This window comes from Alligator sinensis, unplaced genomic scaffold (genome assembly GCF_000455745.1).
Source record: "Alligator sinensis unplaced genomic scaffold, ASM45574v1 scaffold129_1, whole genome shotgun sequence".
NCBI classification, from domain to species: Eukaryota; Metazoa; Chordata; order Crocodylia; family Alligatoridae; genus Alligator; species Alligator sinensis.
In genome coordinates, this window is record NW_005842303.1 from 1,335,052 (window position 1) to 1,351,930 (window position 16,879).

A 16,879-nucleotide genomic window follows, 5' to 3' on the forward strand; every position below is an offset into this window, starting at 1 on the left:
CCTTAAGCCTGCTTAGACCACTAGCAGGACAGTTCTGCTTATGCTCCCCAATCCGAGTTGACGGTATTCATGCCATCCCCAAAGCAACAGCAGGTTTTTTTTTCCTCATCACACTCAAACCTACATTTAGTTAGGAGGTGTGGCAGTAATTTGTCTGCTGCTCAGCTGATAAATATTTCTGACAACTTAGCAAGGGTGAATTATTCTATGATTTATTTTAAACAGATAACGTAGATTTACAATTATTTTATCATTCTGCATTTGAGGCAGCAAAGAACACAAAATATAATATCCACTTTTAAATATATAAATGCAATTCAAAATAACCTGTATCAGTAAAATGGAATGCAAGTGCATTGCAACAAAACATTTGCCTGGTGACAGCTTCCTAGAGAGTAGCTCCGACATCACAATAATTTACTGCAGAAATAACATGCAGCTATTCTGAAGCACATCTTTTCTAACTGTTTCAATAACAGGAAATATGTACTACCTAACATGTAGTCAAATATAATCAAAACTGTGAAAAGATAACTGTTCTGCACCGTCTGAAAAGCAGCTTTGCATTTTAATTTTCAGGGAAACAAGTGTGATCTTTATTGTTACTCTGAAAACCCACACTGGTGTTGACCTCATTTTTTTGTATTTGCAAATGAGTTCTATTCTGTTCAAGTGCCCAGTTGCTGTCAAACACCAGCCTCAATTAATAAAATGTTATCAATTAATAGGGGAATGGACTTCCATTAAAGAAGAAAAATATTTCATGGCAGAAAACAAGCCAAAACTACTCATAGTTCTGGCAGAAAAGTTTCTACAAGACAAAGCAAATACAAACAATGCCTTCTGTGTTCCGTCTTGTGGCAAAACCAAATTAAATAATGATTAAATGGAATTCTCGAATGATAACAGTTATCTTGCACTGAAGGGAAAAAAGACCTTGGCAAGCATATACTGCAGTGATGCATACCAGAGAGCATTCACATTATGTATTAGGCTTCAAAACCAAGAGGCCTGATGTATTAAATATCCACCCAAAGAATATATTAAAATATAGTACTCCAAGCAGTAAAAGAAACTAGCACTATGACACTGGTTATGTCATTTCTATTTCATATACAAAAAGTTACTTATTAAAAAGCAAACTTGTGGAGTTGGCATGTAATAATTGCAAATAAAGATGTATACGGAGTGTAATCTTAGTTGTATTCTGATAAAGCTTTTCAAAAGTATCAGGCAGCTAGCAATATATTTTGTGACTTGTTGAAGGGTGTTACCAACTGGACTTTGATGAATCTTTTACATAATGAATTCATCCCAAAGAACCAGCTCTCATTAGAAATCATACCGACTGTTAAGGATTCTGGTGTTACAAACCCAACATGCAGATGAATCTTCCAAGAAAGTTGGCATTATTTATTTTCTAAACATTTGTTTAACACTTTGTAAGGTGTACTAAAGAATGAAAAAAGCCTGGGGTTTGGACCAAGTGTGAACTATACTATCTCAACGGATTGTGACTTTAAACTGACAAACAATTTGGGAGAAATCTTAAGTTTGGTAACAAGTGTTTTAATACTTAATCATTGAAATGACAAGTATTAGACAAAAATAAAAAGATTCCCTCCCAACTAAATGATCCATTTTCAGTTTCATTAAATTTCCCCTCTCGGCTTTCAACTTGTACAAAAACTCAACTCTACTGAAGTATATAATGGTCCTCTTGTCCTAGGTATCAGTGATGCTAAAACAGAGCAAATATCACTAAACTCACTGCAGATTCATTTCAGTTCCCTATTTAGGATTCAAACTCGGAAGTAGAGAAAACGAAAGTTTAATTTACAAAAGGAGAACCAGGTAGCTTTCTCAAATAAATACCATCCTATTTATGATTTAGTACAATTCTGGATTCCATTTACCAGGTTGAAGTGCATACCATATCATATTAATTAATTAATTATATATATATTCTCTTTTAAGTAAAAATGAGAATTTCTGTGCTCTCATAAATGGTCATGGATACCTACCCTCAATCTTATTCTCAGTCTCAATCTCTGAAGAACTGCTTCAGTTGCATATTATTATGATAACTTATGAATAGCCCAGTATAAAGACTAAAACCAGTTGTGTTTTAGCATGGAGGATCATTAGTGGTGGAACCAATGGTTGGTTCATTGGTTGTACCAATGTTGATGAGGCGGGATACTAGCATACTTGGTTCAAAAGGGGAGGAATAGATAGGATGTGAAGAAATCAAGTTTCACCATCTTGTAATGGTCAGCTCCCTGACACTTTACTGCATCCAGAAGCAACTGCAAAATGACATCAAGGGGAGCAAATTATGTATTTCAGGAGCTATATGCACAGTGTTTAATTTTAGAACAAACAGGTAGCCAGGATCATAGAAATAAATAATAATAAAGTGTTTTCTTGGTCCATGACTGGTGTTTATTCCACTTGAAAAAAGGTACCAATAGTCTACTATGCACACAATCAAATGGATTATTGGTATGGCTGGAGAGCTTTAAGAAATGTATTTTTTTTATGGAAAAACTGAGTTTTCATTGAACAACGTAGAAATGTTCTATTTCTAGTAAAAATGTCCTAATAAAAACCCAAACATTTTCATCAAAAATATTTTTGTATAAACATTTTATGTTCAATTTAAAAACTTTTTATTAAAAACTGGCTCCCAATAGCTACTACATTCACATAAAACAGAATTTACAATGTATTTGATTTCTATACACTTCAAATTAAGAAAACTTATTAAAGAGATTTTTAAAAAAAGAATGAATGCACCCATCCCCTATGATAAGTTATTTTTAATTAAGAAAACGGGAGTTTTGGTTTCCTCACTGTGCTGTTCCCCCGTGCGCCCCCCCCCCCGGCCCGGTATTAACTACATTTTAACAGACAACTACACCTTGATAGAGGTTGGAGGACCTCCTGGCCCATCATTTTTTTTTTTAAGTGAAGATCACTTGCCTTTCTAGCTGCAACTTTGGGGAATCCCCTTTTTCTTATTTGCAAGTACATAATTTTCCTATGTCAGCTTCAGAAAGTGCTTTAATAGGAAAGTAATACTAGCATACTTTTTTTTTTTTTTTTTTTTTTAGTTTTTTCAAGTGAAATTTAACGATTAAAACCAAGGAAAAAAAAGCAGGACTATTTGACAAGGCAGAGCTCTGTGGACCATCAAGAGGTGTTCTATGAATCAAGACTGAACCATAGAACAATTTTTAGTTCTGTAACATTTCCCTCTCATTTTTAAAGGTCCTCTAGCACAGTTTCACTCCTTTCTTCTGCAGCTCCCTCTTCTGGTCTAACCCTAGAAGCTCAGCTTTCCTTTTAGCTGCAACTTCTGACAGAAAAATCAATTTTAATAACTTTATTATAGAGTAAGTGTAGGATATCAAACATCTTCAGATTGGTTTGTTTGTTTTTTAATTTACACTCTAAAGCAAATCAAAAGTAGACAAAAAGATTTGTAAGCTACTGCTGAAAACATTAATCATACCTGGCATTATTAAGCTGTAATGGGTGTGCAGGATTAGCTAAATCTGAGTTTTATGGCACCTAAGACCAAAAAAAAATTTAATCCACTAGCCATAAAAAAAAAAAAAAAAAAGAAAAAAAATCAGAGACCTACATTCATTTGGTACTTATGTTTTGGACTACAAAGTTCACCAGGACCTAAATATGGGCTGAACAGCTAAGCATCTAGGTTGCCTATACATGTATTCAGAAGTGGTGTGTGGGGAGGATGGGGGGTGGGTGGGAGTGCGTTTTAATTACAGCAGTTTTCGGACAGTTACTCTAAAGCACCTCACTGTCATGTGTATTAAGGTTCCCCCCCACCATGTTCCAAAATGGCCATGGGGGTGCTTTAACTAAAGCTGATTCAACAAGGGTTAGTTAAAGCACCCCTGTGGCCATTTTGAAATGCATGACAGAGAGGCGATGCTGCAGTCTCCCGCGTCTCTCCCCTAGGCATTCTAATTAGAATGCTGTAGCCTCCTGTCTCTCTCCCCTGGGCGTCGCGAATGGGGGTTCCTCTCAAATCTCGCCATTGTTCTTAGGAATGATCAATTTGGTCATTGGGGTGACTTTGGATTGGTTCCCCACGGGGTCTTTCCTGCCACATCTTTGATGATAAATAATTTCTGATTGGGAGGGAGATGTTTGGTCCCGTTTCCCCTGGCGCCTCCCCTTGGTCGTTCCCGCTGTTCCTCCTGTTTGGGGCTTCGCCTCCCCTACACCCCGCCTAAGGCCAACCACAATGTCATCACCTGTATTGTTGGAGTTGATGTCCTGTACCTTTTTGGTGCTCTGGCTTGGAATTTTATGGCCGCAGGATAGGGGCAGTGTTTCTATCCTGAGCGCTTCCTACAGCCCCCTTTTCCTCCATTTATACCTTGTCCAGCTTTGGTACCATTCCATCCCCTGAAGCGTCAGCTCTTTCCCGGGTTTGGTACTTGCCGTCAGTCAGCCGTGTCTGGATTCTGGTACTGCTGGGTCCTGCCGGACTCCAGTCTTCACTGCAGGCTTTCTCTGTCCACAACAACCCTGTAAGTAAATCCTCAGGCCCTCTCTGGCCCTGTGCTCTCGCGGAGACCCCTTCCTGGGGTAACAACCAGGTCCCCTCATTGGGACTGCCTGATGGCTCTGGCCCCTCTGGGCCGGTTGGAGACTCCACTTAAGGTCCCCTCCGCTTGTCTTCTGCTGGGTCTTTTATCCCAGACCTGGGGGTCTGGCCAACCAATCAGTCCTGGCACACTATTATAAAGCATGCCGACACAGACGAGGGAGCTGGTTCCGGCTCCTTTGGGCTTGGACTTTTTTTTCCTTTTGGCTTTTACCCGCAGCTCCGCACGCCGTGGTTTCACTTTCGCCACATTCATCTTCTGGTGCGGTGTCCTGTCGTCTCCACTCCTCGTCCGGTAAGTCTTTTCCACAAATGCAAACACGCATGTCTATTGCTAGCTCTAGTTCCCATGTAAGCTCTGTTGTGATCAGATGTGATTTGGAGTGACACCTAAACCCTACGAACACTCCTAGAGTAGCCTACTTATGCCAGGCTGCTCAAAGCATGCATGATGCACACCAGCTAAGCCCAGCAGAAATTGCAGCACTTGGGCTGACCAAGGTAGGTGCTGCCACCTACCTCCTGTAAAACAGCCTACTGATTACAATGCTCTCCCAGGAAGTGGGACAGCTAGCTATCAGGCCCATCTTAGAACTAAACTCTTCTTCCATGAGAATGATCCAATTAAAATAAACCAACCCAACCCTGCTCCCCACCCTCATTTCATGAAAAAAGCCACGTCTTTATCTGATTCAGGAGGGACCAAGGTAGTACCTCTTTTGAATTTGTCCTTAATCTTAAAATGCATTGCTATTTGTAAAAGGAAAGGCCCACATCCTCTTCCAAAAGATTTTGTATACAAAAAATATATATATTAAATTTTGGGCCTGGGCTCTTCTTGTGCTGTTTTTATATGAGATGTTCTTGACTTCAATGGAAATATTCCTGATTCATGCCAGAACAATTAAGAATACTGGGACTTTTTATTTCCAGTACCAGTTACTGGAGGTTGAGGATCTTAGCTCCTATTCATTGTAAAAACCGACCCTTTGCTATAATCACTTGTGAGTTTATACAGTCATAAGTCAAACCCCTCCTACACATAATGATTATGAATTCATTTAAAAGATATATGCTGCCTCACAGTAACTGATAAAGGTTCAGGAATAAAACTTTAAGGAGAGAATGTATTGAAAAGCAAATAAGCATTTGCAAACACTGCATTTGAGTGTTCCACCAGCACAACAGGAGGAGAGTAAGATATAAAAGAAAAGCTAGCGAGCAAGAGAACTACATTGTACCAGAGCAAGGCCCCTTGGGGCTAGAGTCTCGGGGTGCATACTAATGTTCTCTTCACTGGGTCTATAGTCATGCAACTTTAAGCTGCATTAGGATAGATTGGAACATCATGTATAAGCTTTTGCTGGTGCCAAGAGCTGTGCGGGAAACCCAATGTAAGAAATGCAGCGTGGTGGGAGGAATTGACAGGGGCTGGTGAGTCCACCGGGGGGTTGTTCATATTAGTGTGTAGGGGCTTGAGGGGGCTAAAAATAGACCAGTCAGCCTTTAGGGTGGGGGGAGGGGGTGAATAAGAATAACATAGCGCCAGGGCTGGAGTGAATGTCCGGGCTTTCTCAGCCCAAGGGTTGCCCTGTAAATGTGTGCAGACATTTGTTGAATTGGGTTAAACCTGCTCAGGTAAACTAACTTCAACCAGGCCTGCCATTTTCAGTTTAGTACAGTACTAGACTTTAGGCCATCTCCAGCACCAGCGAAACCTTTAGAAGCCTTATATTTTGAAATCTTCAGGATAGTTTTCCTTCTATCATGTGTTGGAACAGATGATATATTGCGAAATGCACTCTTGATCCTGCTTGCAGCATCTGGGCACTATTGTCATGTAACACTGAAATTAGATTAAGTATAAACATTTTGATAATGCTAAGGCTCACATCTTAGCAAAAGCGAAAATGGGATTTTGAGCACTGTGGGTGGTAGCCACACATGGGGCCAGTTCCCTGGCTGCACTGGTGTTGTCATTGGAAGCACAGCTACTGCTCTTTTTGTGCCACCCTGCCCGCAACCAGGGTCCGTAGCTGAGGCTGGTGCTCCAGTTTCCCCACCCCCTTTATTGCGCTACTGCATCTCGGAATTAATGTCTTTGGTGCCAGGTCCTCACAGTCGCACATAGCCACAAACACAGATGCTGCAAGTTGTAGTACAGACTTCTTGTGAGGTATGGCCATGCCTAAACTGCCTTGTTTTTTAAACTGAAGTGGAATTATTGCATCGCATCTCAAGGACAGATAATCAAATGTTTGATACAGGCACTGGATTTGGTCAGGGCCTAGGTGTGATGGCACTACATGGAGCAATGATTAAGGGACTAGGCATGTTTCTAGCAGAACAAAATAGAACGAGAATGTTCATCTCAGGAAATGAATCCATCTTAAGAAACACAGAGGGATATGAAATAAACTGCTTGAAAGAGAGGGAATGCATGCCAGCCCATCATCATTTATGTTGAAGCCAGAAGCTAGATTGACATGTTATTTAAGCATTTTTCTTTAAGCAAACATTCTTTAAACACTTTTCTCATTATTAATATCCTTTACTCTTCCATTTGTTGTGCATGATGCAGGATGCACACTTCCTTCAGATATGATTCATACAATTCTATTCTTTAAATCACTTGGTATTTTCTTTTGAACTCATAGGCTGCGTCTAGATGAATGGTGCCATGCAGTATGTAGCACCTCAAACATGTCTGCGGCACCATGTACCTCATGTTCAGTTCTCTATGCTGCAAGAGAACAGTGCAGAGCACTTTTTTGACCCCTGGATATTCAGGAGGCAAAAAAACCCGCAGGGAAAAAAAAGCGTAGCGTACATGGTGGCAGTGTGTGCCACCCAAAGCCAGAGCCTGGCTGGCCGAAGCTGCACTCCGTTGCCAGCCAGGCTTCAAACGGCAGGATTGTCACTGCTGCAACCCTGGGAGGTCCTCAGGACCCCAGGTAAGGTTCCTGGAGCCAGCCCAGTGCTGGCCGTAGCCTCCCCTACCCCACCTGGGGTAACTTGCCACGCAACAGAGGGCACATGTCTTGGGAAAATGCCTGTGCCAACTAGCAGCGGCACAAGGTATGCTGCTGCTAGTTGTCCCCAGGGAACATAACATCCATGCATGTCTGGATATGGCCACAACTCAGATGTCCAGTCACCGTACCAAAACTTACATAGGACTCTATTCAGGTGAAGTGAACTATAGCTTAGATTAAGACTGCCCTCAGAGAATCTAGGTGTTCTTGGTGTGAAGGAAAAAGAATGGAAATAAAAAATTGTCCAGTCATACCTGTGTTTAAAACAAAAAGTCTAAGTACTTGCAAGGTCAGGATTCTTCTCTAGTTTAATAGGTTGCTTACCTGCAGGAAAGGCCATGCTAGGAAAGGAAGGAAAATGGAAAGGCAGCTTTTATTTGCAAGTGTACCAATAAACCAAAAACAAGCTTGTTATTGTGTTAGTATTTTATCTCAGAAGACACTTCTTTGTCTAGTGAGAAGACTCCTTTATAAAGTAGTCCTGAACCTTAAGGATGGGAGCAATTAGTTGTACAGTAGTATTATTATTAAGGAAATCTTTCTGATTTGTAATAGAAATACCTTATATTTTCTTTCTGCATTCTTCTACATCCACAGCCTAGATAGCAGCCTTCCTTATCTTAGATTTCTTTGATTTTGTACAACCTCCTTCTTCCTGCTAACAAATTAAAGCAGGAAAACAAGATTTGTGTTGAATCATGCTTCATCAACAGCTAAGAAGGCAATGCTAGAGAAACAGAAAATATGGCTACAAGGGACCTCGAGGCCTAGTTCAGGGGTGGCCAATCTGCGGCATGCATGTCACTGTGTTTGTAGCACACAGGGGATAGGGGAGGGGCAGGGAGTAGGAAGCAGAACAGCAGATCAGGGGAAGGAAGGAAGTTCCTCTAGTCTACAGAAGACAGGACTGAGCGGGGATTTGATAGCAGCTTTCAACTACCTGAAGGGAGGTTCCAAAAAAGATGGGGCTAGACTGTTCTCAGTGGTGGCAGATGACAGAACAAGGAGCAATGGTCTCAAGTTGCAACAAGGGAAGTTTAGGTTAGATATTAGGAAGAATTTTCTCACTAGGAGGGTGGTGAAACACTGGAACAGGTTACCTAGAGAGGTGATAGAATATCCATCTTTGAAGGTTTTTTAAGGCCCGGCTTGACACAGCTCTGGCTGGAATGATGTAATTGAGAGATGGTCCTACTCTGAGTAGGGAATTAGGCTTGATGACCTCCTCAGGTCCTTCCCAACCCTCATTTTCTATGATTCTATGAGGGCATGGGTCTTCTCAGGTGGCATCCCTGCCAAAAAGGTTGGTCCACTGATATAGTCCATCCCCACTGCACCAAGGAAGAATAAACTATACCTTTAATTATAGCAATTTTTATTGTCTGGTAAAAAATGAAAAGTTAAAACACTTTAAATATATGACAAATTACTTTTGATGGATCTGTGTAAACAATATTCAAAGTGTAGGAATAATATAATACAATGGTAAAAAGGAAGATGAATTTTTAACTGTTGGGCAAGCTAGTAGCTAAGATTTCCAAAAACAATTGGTCATGTTTGGAACCCTCAATATTTGGATGTCCTAGCAGAGATCCCTAAATGGAGCCTAATTTTCAAAATATGGGCATTTAACTTGACAGTGCACTTGGAGGGGAGGGAGAAGGGGGAGAGGCAGGGTGTGAAGAGCAGGGCAATGACTCTCTTCCTAAAACAGAATGCTGGTCCCAGAATAAATACAAACAATGATAAATAATAGGATCCCAGTTATTTAATATATTAATAGTTTGGAAAAGGGAAAAGGTATCAAGGTGACAACATGCTAATGATGCAAATTATTTTGAATGATGAAAAGTATAAATGACAAAAGGTAATTTAAGAGGGATCTCATAACAAGATTAATGGGCAATGAGATGGCAGATGAAACTTACTGTTAAAAACAAAAGCTTAAAGGAACAATTTGAACTACTCTATGTATTTCTAAATCCTAATCAGTGGTTTTCAACCTTTCTTTGTACCACGACCCATTTGTAAACTTAGATGGCCAGTCCCAACCCAGTGTCTCTCACTCCCAACCTGTTGCCCCCTGTGCCCAGGCCCCAGCCCCCCGAGTGGGTATGTGTGGGGCATGAGGGATCCCAACCAGCCCCTTGCAGGCTGCACCTCTGCCAGCCAGCAAGGGAAAAGCCACAGTTTCCCATGATTTTTCTCCTTTAAAGGAGAATCCATTCTTAATTTGTTCGTGATCCTTTCATGGAGGGGAGGTGGGGACAGTGGCTCTGACTGCAACCCCAAGTCCAGGGAGGGCCAAAGTCAGAATCACAGCAGGTGCCTTCCTCCTCCCACCTCCTCTTCCCCCACAAGACATGTTAAATAGGGAAAAAATGTTGCCTTGGATTTGAGTAAATATGATATACTACCATTACCAGGAAGTTTAATGAATCACAATTAAGTTTATATTCCTATGAATGTATTTTTCTACACTTTTTTTTTGTTTGTGTGGAATGAGAAAAAGCAACATATACATAAATTAAAGAGAACTGTTAACCTTTTTAGTTAATATGTGTAGATACTAGTATTGAATTTCTGAACGAGTGTTTCAAAATGTTAGAGTTGGCAAAAATAAAATTCTGAACCATGCAGAAATGAAATTAAAAAAATGTAACTTCCTCAAAAGGTCAGGAGTTGGATTTTACATTTCCTGTTTTGTAAAATTAGATAGTATGCTGAATTCAGAAAGTACATGCTTTCCTTCATATTGCTTAGTTCAAATCCCTGTGGATGTTATTAAACTTTTCACCTGTTGTCTTTTGCCACATCCTTTCTTTGAAACTTTCTTAAAGCGAATCCCTCCTTTGGAGTCTGTCTCTGTAAACATCTTAAAATAGAAGATTTGTTACTTCATTAAGTAAAATATACAACTACTGCAATTGTTAGAACAGCTCAACTTCTGATTAATGTTTTTTTTTGCTGGATCTCACCATTATAATCCATCCTAATCTGTAACTTTTATTGGCCATTAACACCACCATGAATTATGCAGTTAAATCTATCACTTGCTGTCCAAAGAACATACCACTATCTGTTGGAATCTTATTTTATTGCTGCCCCTCCCAACACTAGCAGCTAACCCGTGCATGGGACGGTACTAATAAGCCAGAGTCCCACATTTCTACAGGCTTTGACATTTTAAAAGACAATGGAAACGAATGAAGACCTGTGGAGAAGACAAATGTCAAGCTATAAAATCTTACAGTCTACCAAACTGATCCTTATAGATGAATTAGATCTTTATGGCATATGTGAGAAATACACAATCTACCCAATACATCTTTAAAGAAAACAAAACTCAAATAACCTCAGTGTATATACAATTGGGAAGTACTAATAAGTATTATTTACTGTACCTGCTCACAGTTTAATTGTAAGTGATGACTGGTTGTCTTAGCATTATATTTCTTTGATGGTTGCAATGATTCTTGATGCTCTTCCCTTTTGACAGCATACATTGTACTATTTAAATCCAATCTGTGAATATTTGACTCTACTCCTTTAGTTTGGCATTTTGTTTGATGCTGCAATATCCTGGAATTTGTAATTTCTTTGTCTGACTTGCAGAACTGCAGATGTATTTTCTTTGACCCAGGCCTTTCACCAAGAATTTGTGTGGTCTTCTGGTTTGCAAACTTTCTTCCTCTTTTTGTACAGGGGTCAAGGCCTACAGGTATGTTCAATCCTAGATTGGCACTTCCTGTTTGAAGTCCCAATTTGACACTACCAGATAACAAACAGTTTTGCTTTCTGAGTTCAACTTCACTTGAATTGCTATCTGATGCTGAGCCACTAGAAAGAAGAGAATTCATCAGCTGCCTTCCAGGTTCTGTTTTATGGTCACACAAAGATTCACCATGCTTTACTTTGGCATTTGCAGCCACTCTCTGAGGAACATTGCTATTAGTAAGATTGATTGACATATTTTGGACAGGTTTATATACCTGAGGTACACTGGGTTTGTCTACAGGTATTTTAGAGGCTTTTGCATCCCTTACAACCTTTGGGGAACGTTGTAAAACAGTCTGCTTTTTATTTCCATCAACGGCTCTTGTGGCATTTATATTCATTTGCAGCAACTTTCCTTTAAAAATTGGTATAAGCCCGGTGGCACCTTTCCTTTGAGACTCCACAGCTGAATTTTTAGACAGTTTTAAAGACTCAGCCAAGTGAACTGGCAGCTCTGATGGTCCAGGAGTCTGTTGTGGTTGCCTTCCATGGATTGTTTTCTTCATGGCCTCGGCAATACGCTCCTCTGTACATTGACTGAGATTTGAGAAGATACAAGTTTTTGGGTGATTGAGCAAAAGCTCCATCCTGTGGTTGATTTCTGTACTGCGTGATGAAGAACTCAGATGCAGAGTCTCTCTTCTTGAAGGGGCCTGAGTCAGAGAGGCCTTGCAAATGCTTTTGCCAGTCAGATTTGCAAGCTTGGGTTTTGCTCCCTGCAACACATGCTTACCAGAGAAAGAATGCCTTACAAGCAAATCACAAAGCTCACTACAAAATATATATAGGATTACTTCACACACCCCATAAATGAAAAATACATAGTCAGGCCTGGCAGTAGGGACCGGAACCCAGAACTCCCCTCTTTATGCATGGCATTCTTCGCTGCACCACAGAATCACATACCCAGTTTCTGCCTCTGAACACTTTTATACATTTTCAAGGACAAAACAGAAATAATCCTGGCATAAAGGAGTCAGAATCCAGCACTCCCCTCTGCTTCCAGAGAAATGCCACTACCACTGAAGTAGGAGTCACACTTCCTCTTGCTTGCTTTCCTTGTGACCTCATGAATCTTGCTTTTGTGACTTCCCAGGGTCTGCTTCAAGAGAAGGGTGGATGAAAACCTAAATGTGGGACTCTTATTCAGCCTACCCCACAGCATGGTGCTTGGGGAACTCTTTATCAGAAGTAGAAGATCTCCTCATAGTAAACTGTATCTAGAACTCTACTTTCTGACTTGCTAGGTAAAAGTGAACAGGTGGTGCTGTGCTTTTTATTGAACTCAGTACTACTGTCAGTTAATACAGTGGTGCTTAACCTTCCAGCCCCCTGGCCAAATCCAACATTGGATCTGTGTACAGGGTCTGTATGTGGGTACAGTCCCATGTGTCAGATGTAGCCATCTGCTTGCCTCATGCCCCTGGTACATGGGACTTTCATCTGGCCTGTTAGGATCCCTACAAGACTGGAAAGTTGCTGGAGGCGGAGTGGTAGCAGTGTTATTTGCTGCAGCTCTGGAAACCACAGCAATTAATACAGTCACTGCTGCACAATGCCTGTGGAGAGATCCATAGGATGGATGATACCACCTCACAGTCCACTGAGTTAGGGTTTAATGCAGAGGTGAGCAAAATGTGGCCCGGGGGCCAGATGCAGCCTGCCAGGCCATTCTATCTGGCCCATGGGACCCCCCCAAATTTAGAAGATTAATATTTATCTGCCCCTGGCTGCCTGTCATGCGGCCCTCGATGGCTTGCCAAAACTCAGTAAGCAGCCCTCTGCCCAAAATAATTGCCCGTCCCTGGTTTAATGCTTCATGTAGCTATCTTCCCTTTGAGTGATCTGGAACCCAAGAAAAAAGAAGCGCTTTCCATGTAGCCCAAAGTCAGATATCTAAACTCCAAGGAGAAGTGGAAATTCAGACGTTCCCTTTGCCTGTTTCCTACTGGCTACCCATAAACACTTCCTTGCTAGGTGACCAAGCAATCTGGATTGCTTTCAGAAAGTACCTAGGTCTCCCCATTCACCTTATAGGAAGTTTAACCATCTAATTTGTAAATCTGAATTATCCTCCTGGAGCAAGTTGCTTACATTTTAGGCACTGGGATGCATAAGAGGAGGCACATTAGAGGCTTGTTAGGATCTGCCCTTTTATTATCTTAGTTTAGTGCTTTCAAAATTTAGATTTATAAGAAGTTGGCAGATTGTCCTCCTTGTCTGCGGTGACTTCTACAGACATCATTATACATTACAGCCTAGATAGCTGTAGAAACTGCAGGAAGAGGAAACCAGCCTAACTTTCCTCAGTAAAAAATAAACAAACAGAAGACACATATGGAAGCCATGTTCAGAAAGCAGAATATAAAATTTTTAGAATCTCTCAAATCTCTGTTGAATTCTACATAATTTCAGCTTTCATATTTAAATTTGTTTCTCCCCTGCCACATCCAGTAGAATTCTCAATGTGTAAAACTCAAATTTTCTACAACCCATTTATCTAAACTAGCTATGAATTTTGCCTTGCCCAAGTCCCATCAACTCTAAAGTGTGACCTTTAAAACTTGATTGGAACTATTTAAAGGCTTAAAATCCCAAGCCATTTATTTTTCTCTGATTTTTCTTTTTAAAAAGAAAGAAATTAAATAAAAATATTGCTGTAACATTATGATGCTGAGATAAGATATGTTTCTGAAAATAGAAAACTCAGGTTCCAAAAGAATTATTAACTTGGCTCCATAGCACATCAATTTACTTTCCTATTTAGTTATATATTTGTGGCAGAAAACATATGTATCAAGCTCAAACTGTACTATATGAAGCTAAAGTATTAACAGTTGTTCATTATAGGACATACATTTTTATGTTTTCGCAATGTTCTGAAAAACTCCATGAGAAGGTACATGTCTTACCATGAACAACAGGCTATTTAATATATATGTAATGATTTTCACCATTTAAAGGGGACTGAAGCTGTCACTTAATATATATGGGTGACTTTAGAGTGCTTTTAAAATGGCAGGAGTCACCTTAATTAAAGCTGTTGCATGTGTTTTAAATGCAAGGTGAAATGGGGTAGTGGTGTCAGAACACCTCATTTCCCTTTATGGCATGTGTATTTAACCAGGGCTTTCTAAGTGGTAAGTACTAATTGCTACCACCAGGTGTAGCTAGCTCTACAGTCAGCCCAGTATCAGCATGGTTCAAATCATTCTTCTTCCTTCATGAGGAAGGAATCATGATCATTCTTTTCCTTTCTGAGGAAAGAGGGTACAGAAGGGGATACTGGAGGGCCGATTCCCACCCATGTACTACAGCCGGCAAGGGAAGCCTTCGGTTGGGTCCCTGAAACCCTCCCACCTTAATCACTTTCAGACCCCCTGCACACCTCCCCCCATAAGACCCCCTACAGTTCCCACAGACTCTGGGCAGCATGGGTGACAAATAGGAGAGGCATGCCATCTGGTGTGCTCCATGTCGCTCATAAATGCCACGTGCCCCTGGAGGCTGGGGGGGCATGGCGACCACCTGCAGGTGGTGGCAGTGTCAGTGGTATGGCAGCAGGGAGCTCCCACAGGCAACCATGGTGGTGTCAGCAGCAGGCTGAGTGGGGAGCTCCTGCAGGTGGCTGTGGTGTTGGAGGCATGAGGGTGGGGGTGGTGAGTGCTGACCAGCAGTCTGCAACCCTCTGCAGATGCTACTGGCAGTGGCAGTGGCGGGGTGGGGGTGGTGAGTGGTGACCACTCGCGTGCACAGCCGGCACTATCAGCCGCACATTCCACAGGGGTTGCACTGCTAATCTCAGGGGGTGCAAATGCACCTGCATCCACTGCCTACGCATTGCCAGTGATGTTGCTGCTGCCGCTGTTGCTCCAGATGACAGAACCGAGGCTTGCTCAGGCTGGTGCCAAGGCTTACAGCTCAGCTCCTCTACATTGCCTCTTCTCTCCAGCTCCCATGTGTGCCTTGCATAGCCGGAGGCAGCCCCCAGCAGCTCAGAGAAGCAGGGAGAGCTCAAACCCTCAGAGGGAGGAACCCCTCCCATGAGACCGCCTCAAGTCCAATGACCCCAAGAAACACCCCAGGGTCCCATAAGTGCTGTAAGAACCAGGTAATACCCCACCCCCTGCATCACTGCAGAGAGAGCTCAAACCCCCATTGGGGAGAAACCCCTTCCCACAAGATGCCCTGAAGCCCCAGAAACACCCAAAAGCCCTCCCTCTCCAGGGTCCCATGCATATTAAGATGCAAATTTCTTACATGCATTAGAGGTTTAGCAAGTTCCTGTGTAGCATATAGTGCTTTACTTGTCATCTGTACTGGAAATCCACATAGGTGAGGAAGATTAGACTTCAGGTCAGAAAGAAAGGTATTTAATATACCTTCTAAATGTACTCTAGGAAAATACTGTACTGGTTGGCTTCTGATGCAATTTATAGGGTACCTGAATAAGTGTTAAGGACAACATAACAAGACCTTTTGTATTTTGTATAATGAAATTATTAATCCTTTTATTTAAAGGATGACCCTATTTACTCATTAAGAAGTCTTCAATAGCAAAACAAAAAAACATGCCTATTTTTGCTATTTAAAAAAAATATTTTACAGATTTGAAATTTTTACTCTACTTAGACAATATTCACCTTCACTCCCTCTGAGTAATACTTTATCCCTTGGGCAGCCCCCCCTGAAATCAACAAGAATTCTTGAAAAATAAAGATGATATACTTGGTATAAATACAAGCAATGAAACTGGCTATTTTTTTTTTGCTATAACTAGGTAAAAGCTTAAATATTTATATTCTCTTTCAGGCTGTGTTCAACTTTTGGTTATTTATTTTTTTTTTTTAATTCTCTCTCTAGAGGATATCCAAATTAGGCCTGTGCGAAGTGACTAGTATTTGCTTCGGATTCGGATTCAGCTGATTCGGGGGACAGTGATTCAGTTCGGTGATTCGAATCACTGTGCCAAATCAATTTGGCTAAATCTGATTTGGAGATTTGGCTGCCACTGAATCAGCCAAAATCTCCAAATTGGCCCCATCCTTGCCCGCTCTCCCAGCTCTTTGAAGAAAAAAAAAAATCCCAGCACTCACCGGCTGCTGACCCCCGACCTCTGCCCACTCTCCCAGCTTCCCCACCACCGCTATGGCTGCCCTGCCTGCCCCAGCTCCCAACTCTTTAAGACATTTAAAAAAAAAACTTGACACTCACCGGCTGCTGCCAAGTGGGGGGGCGATCCCTGCTGCCTCCCACTGCCCCATGCTGCATGTGGGCCCTGAGGCTGCTACAGCTGCTGGTGAGTGCAGGCTTTTTGTTTTTGTTTCCCTTCAAGAGCTCGGAGCTGGGGTGGGTGGGGCAGCCATGGGGAGGCTGGAAGAGTGGGCGGGGCTCAGAGGGCTAGTGGGAGAGGGCCCATGGA

General features: G+C 41.6%; 1 protein-coding gene across 1 annotated transcript in view; it reads right to left on the reverse strand.

The window, feature by feature from the left end:
- Positions 1-2,090: 2,090 nt before the first annotated feature.
- The window catches only part of CUNH18orf63 (chromosome unknown C18orf63 homolog), a 41,490-nt gene continuing 26,701 nt past the window's right edge, over positions 2,091-16,879 (reverse strand). The window contains exons 10-14 of the mRNA XM_025209699.1: positions 15,718-15,901; positions 11,085-12,185; positions 10,478-10,555; positions 8,242-8,338; positions 2,091-2,309 (exon numbers count right to left, since the gene is read on the reverse strand). Coding sequence (XP_025065484.1) covers positions 8,279-8,338; positions 10,478-10,555; positions 11,085-12,185; positions 15,718-15,901 — 1,423 coding nt within the window. The 3' untranslated portion in view covers positions 2,091-2,309; positions 8,242-8,278. The remainder of the gene's footprint in view (positions 2,310-8,241; positions 8,339-10,477; positions 10,556-11,084; positions 12,186-15,717; positions 15,902-16,879) is intronic.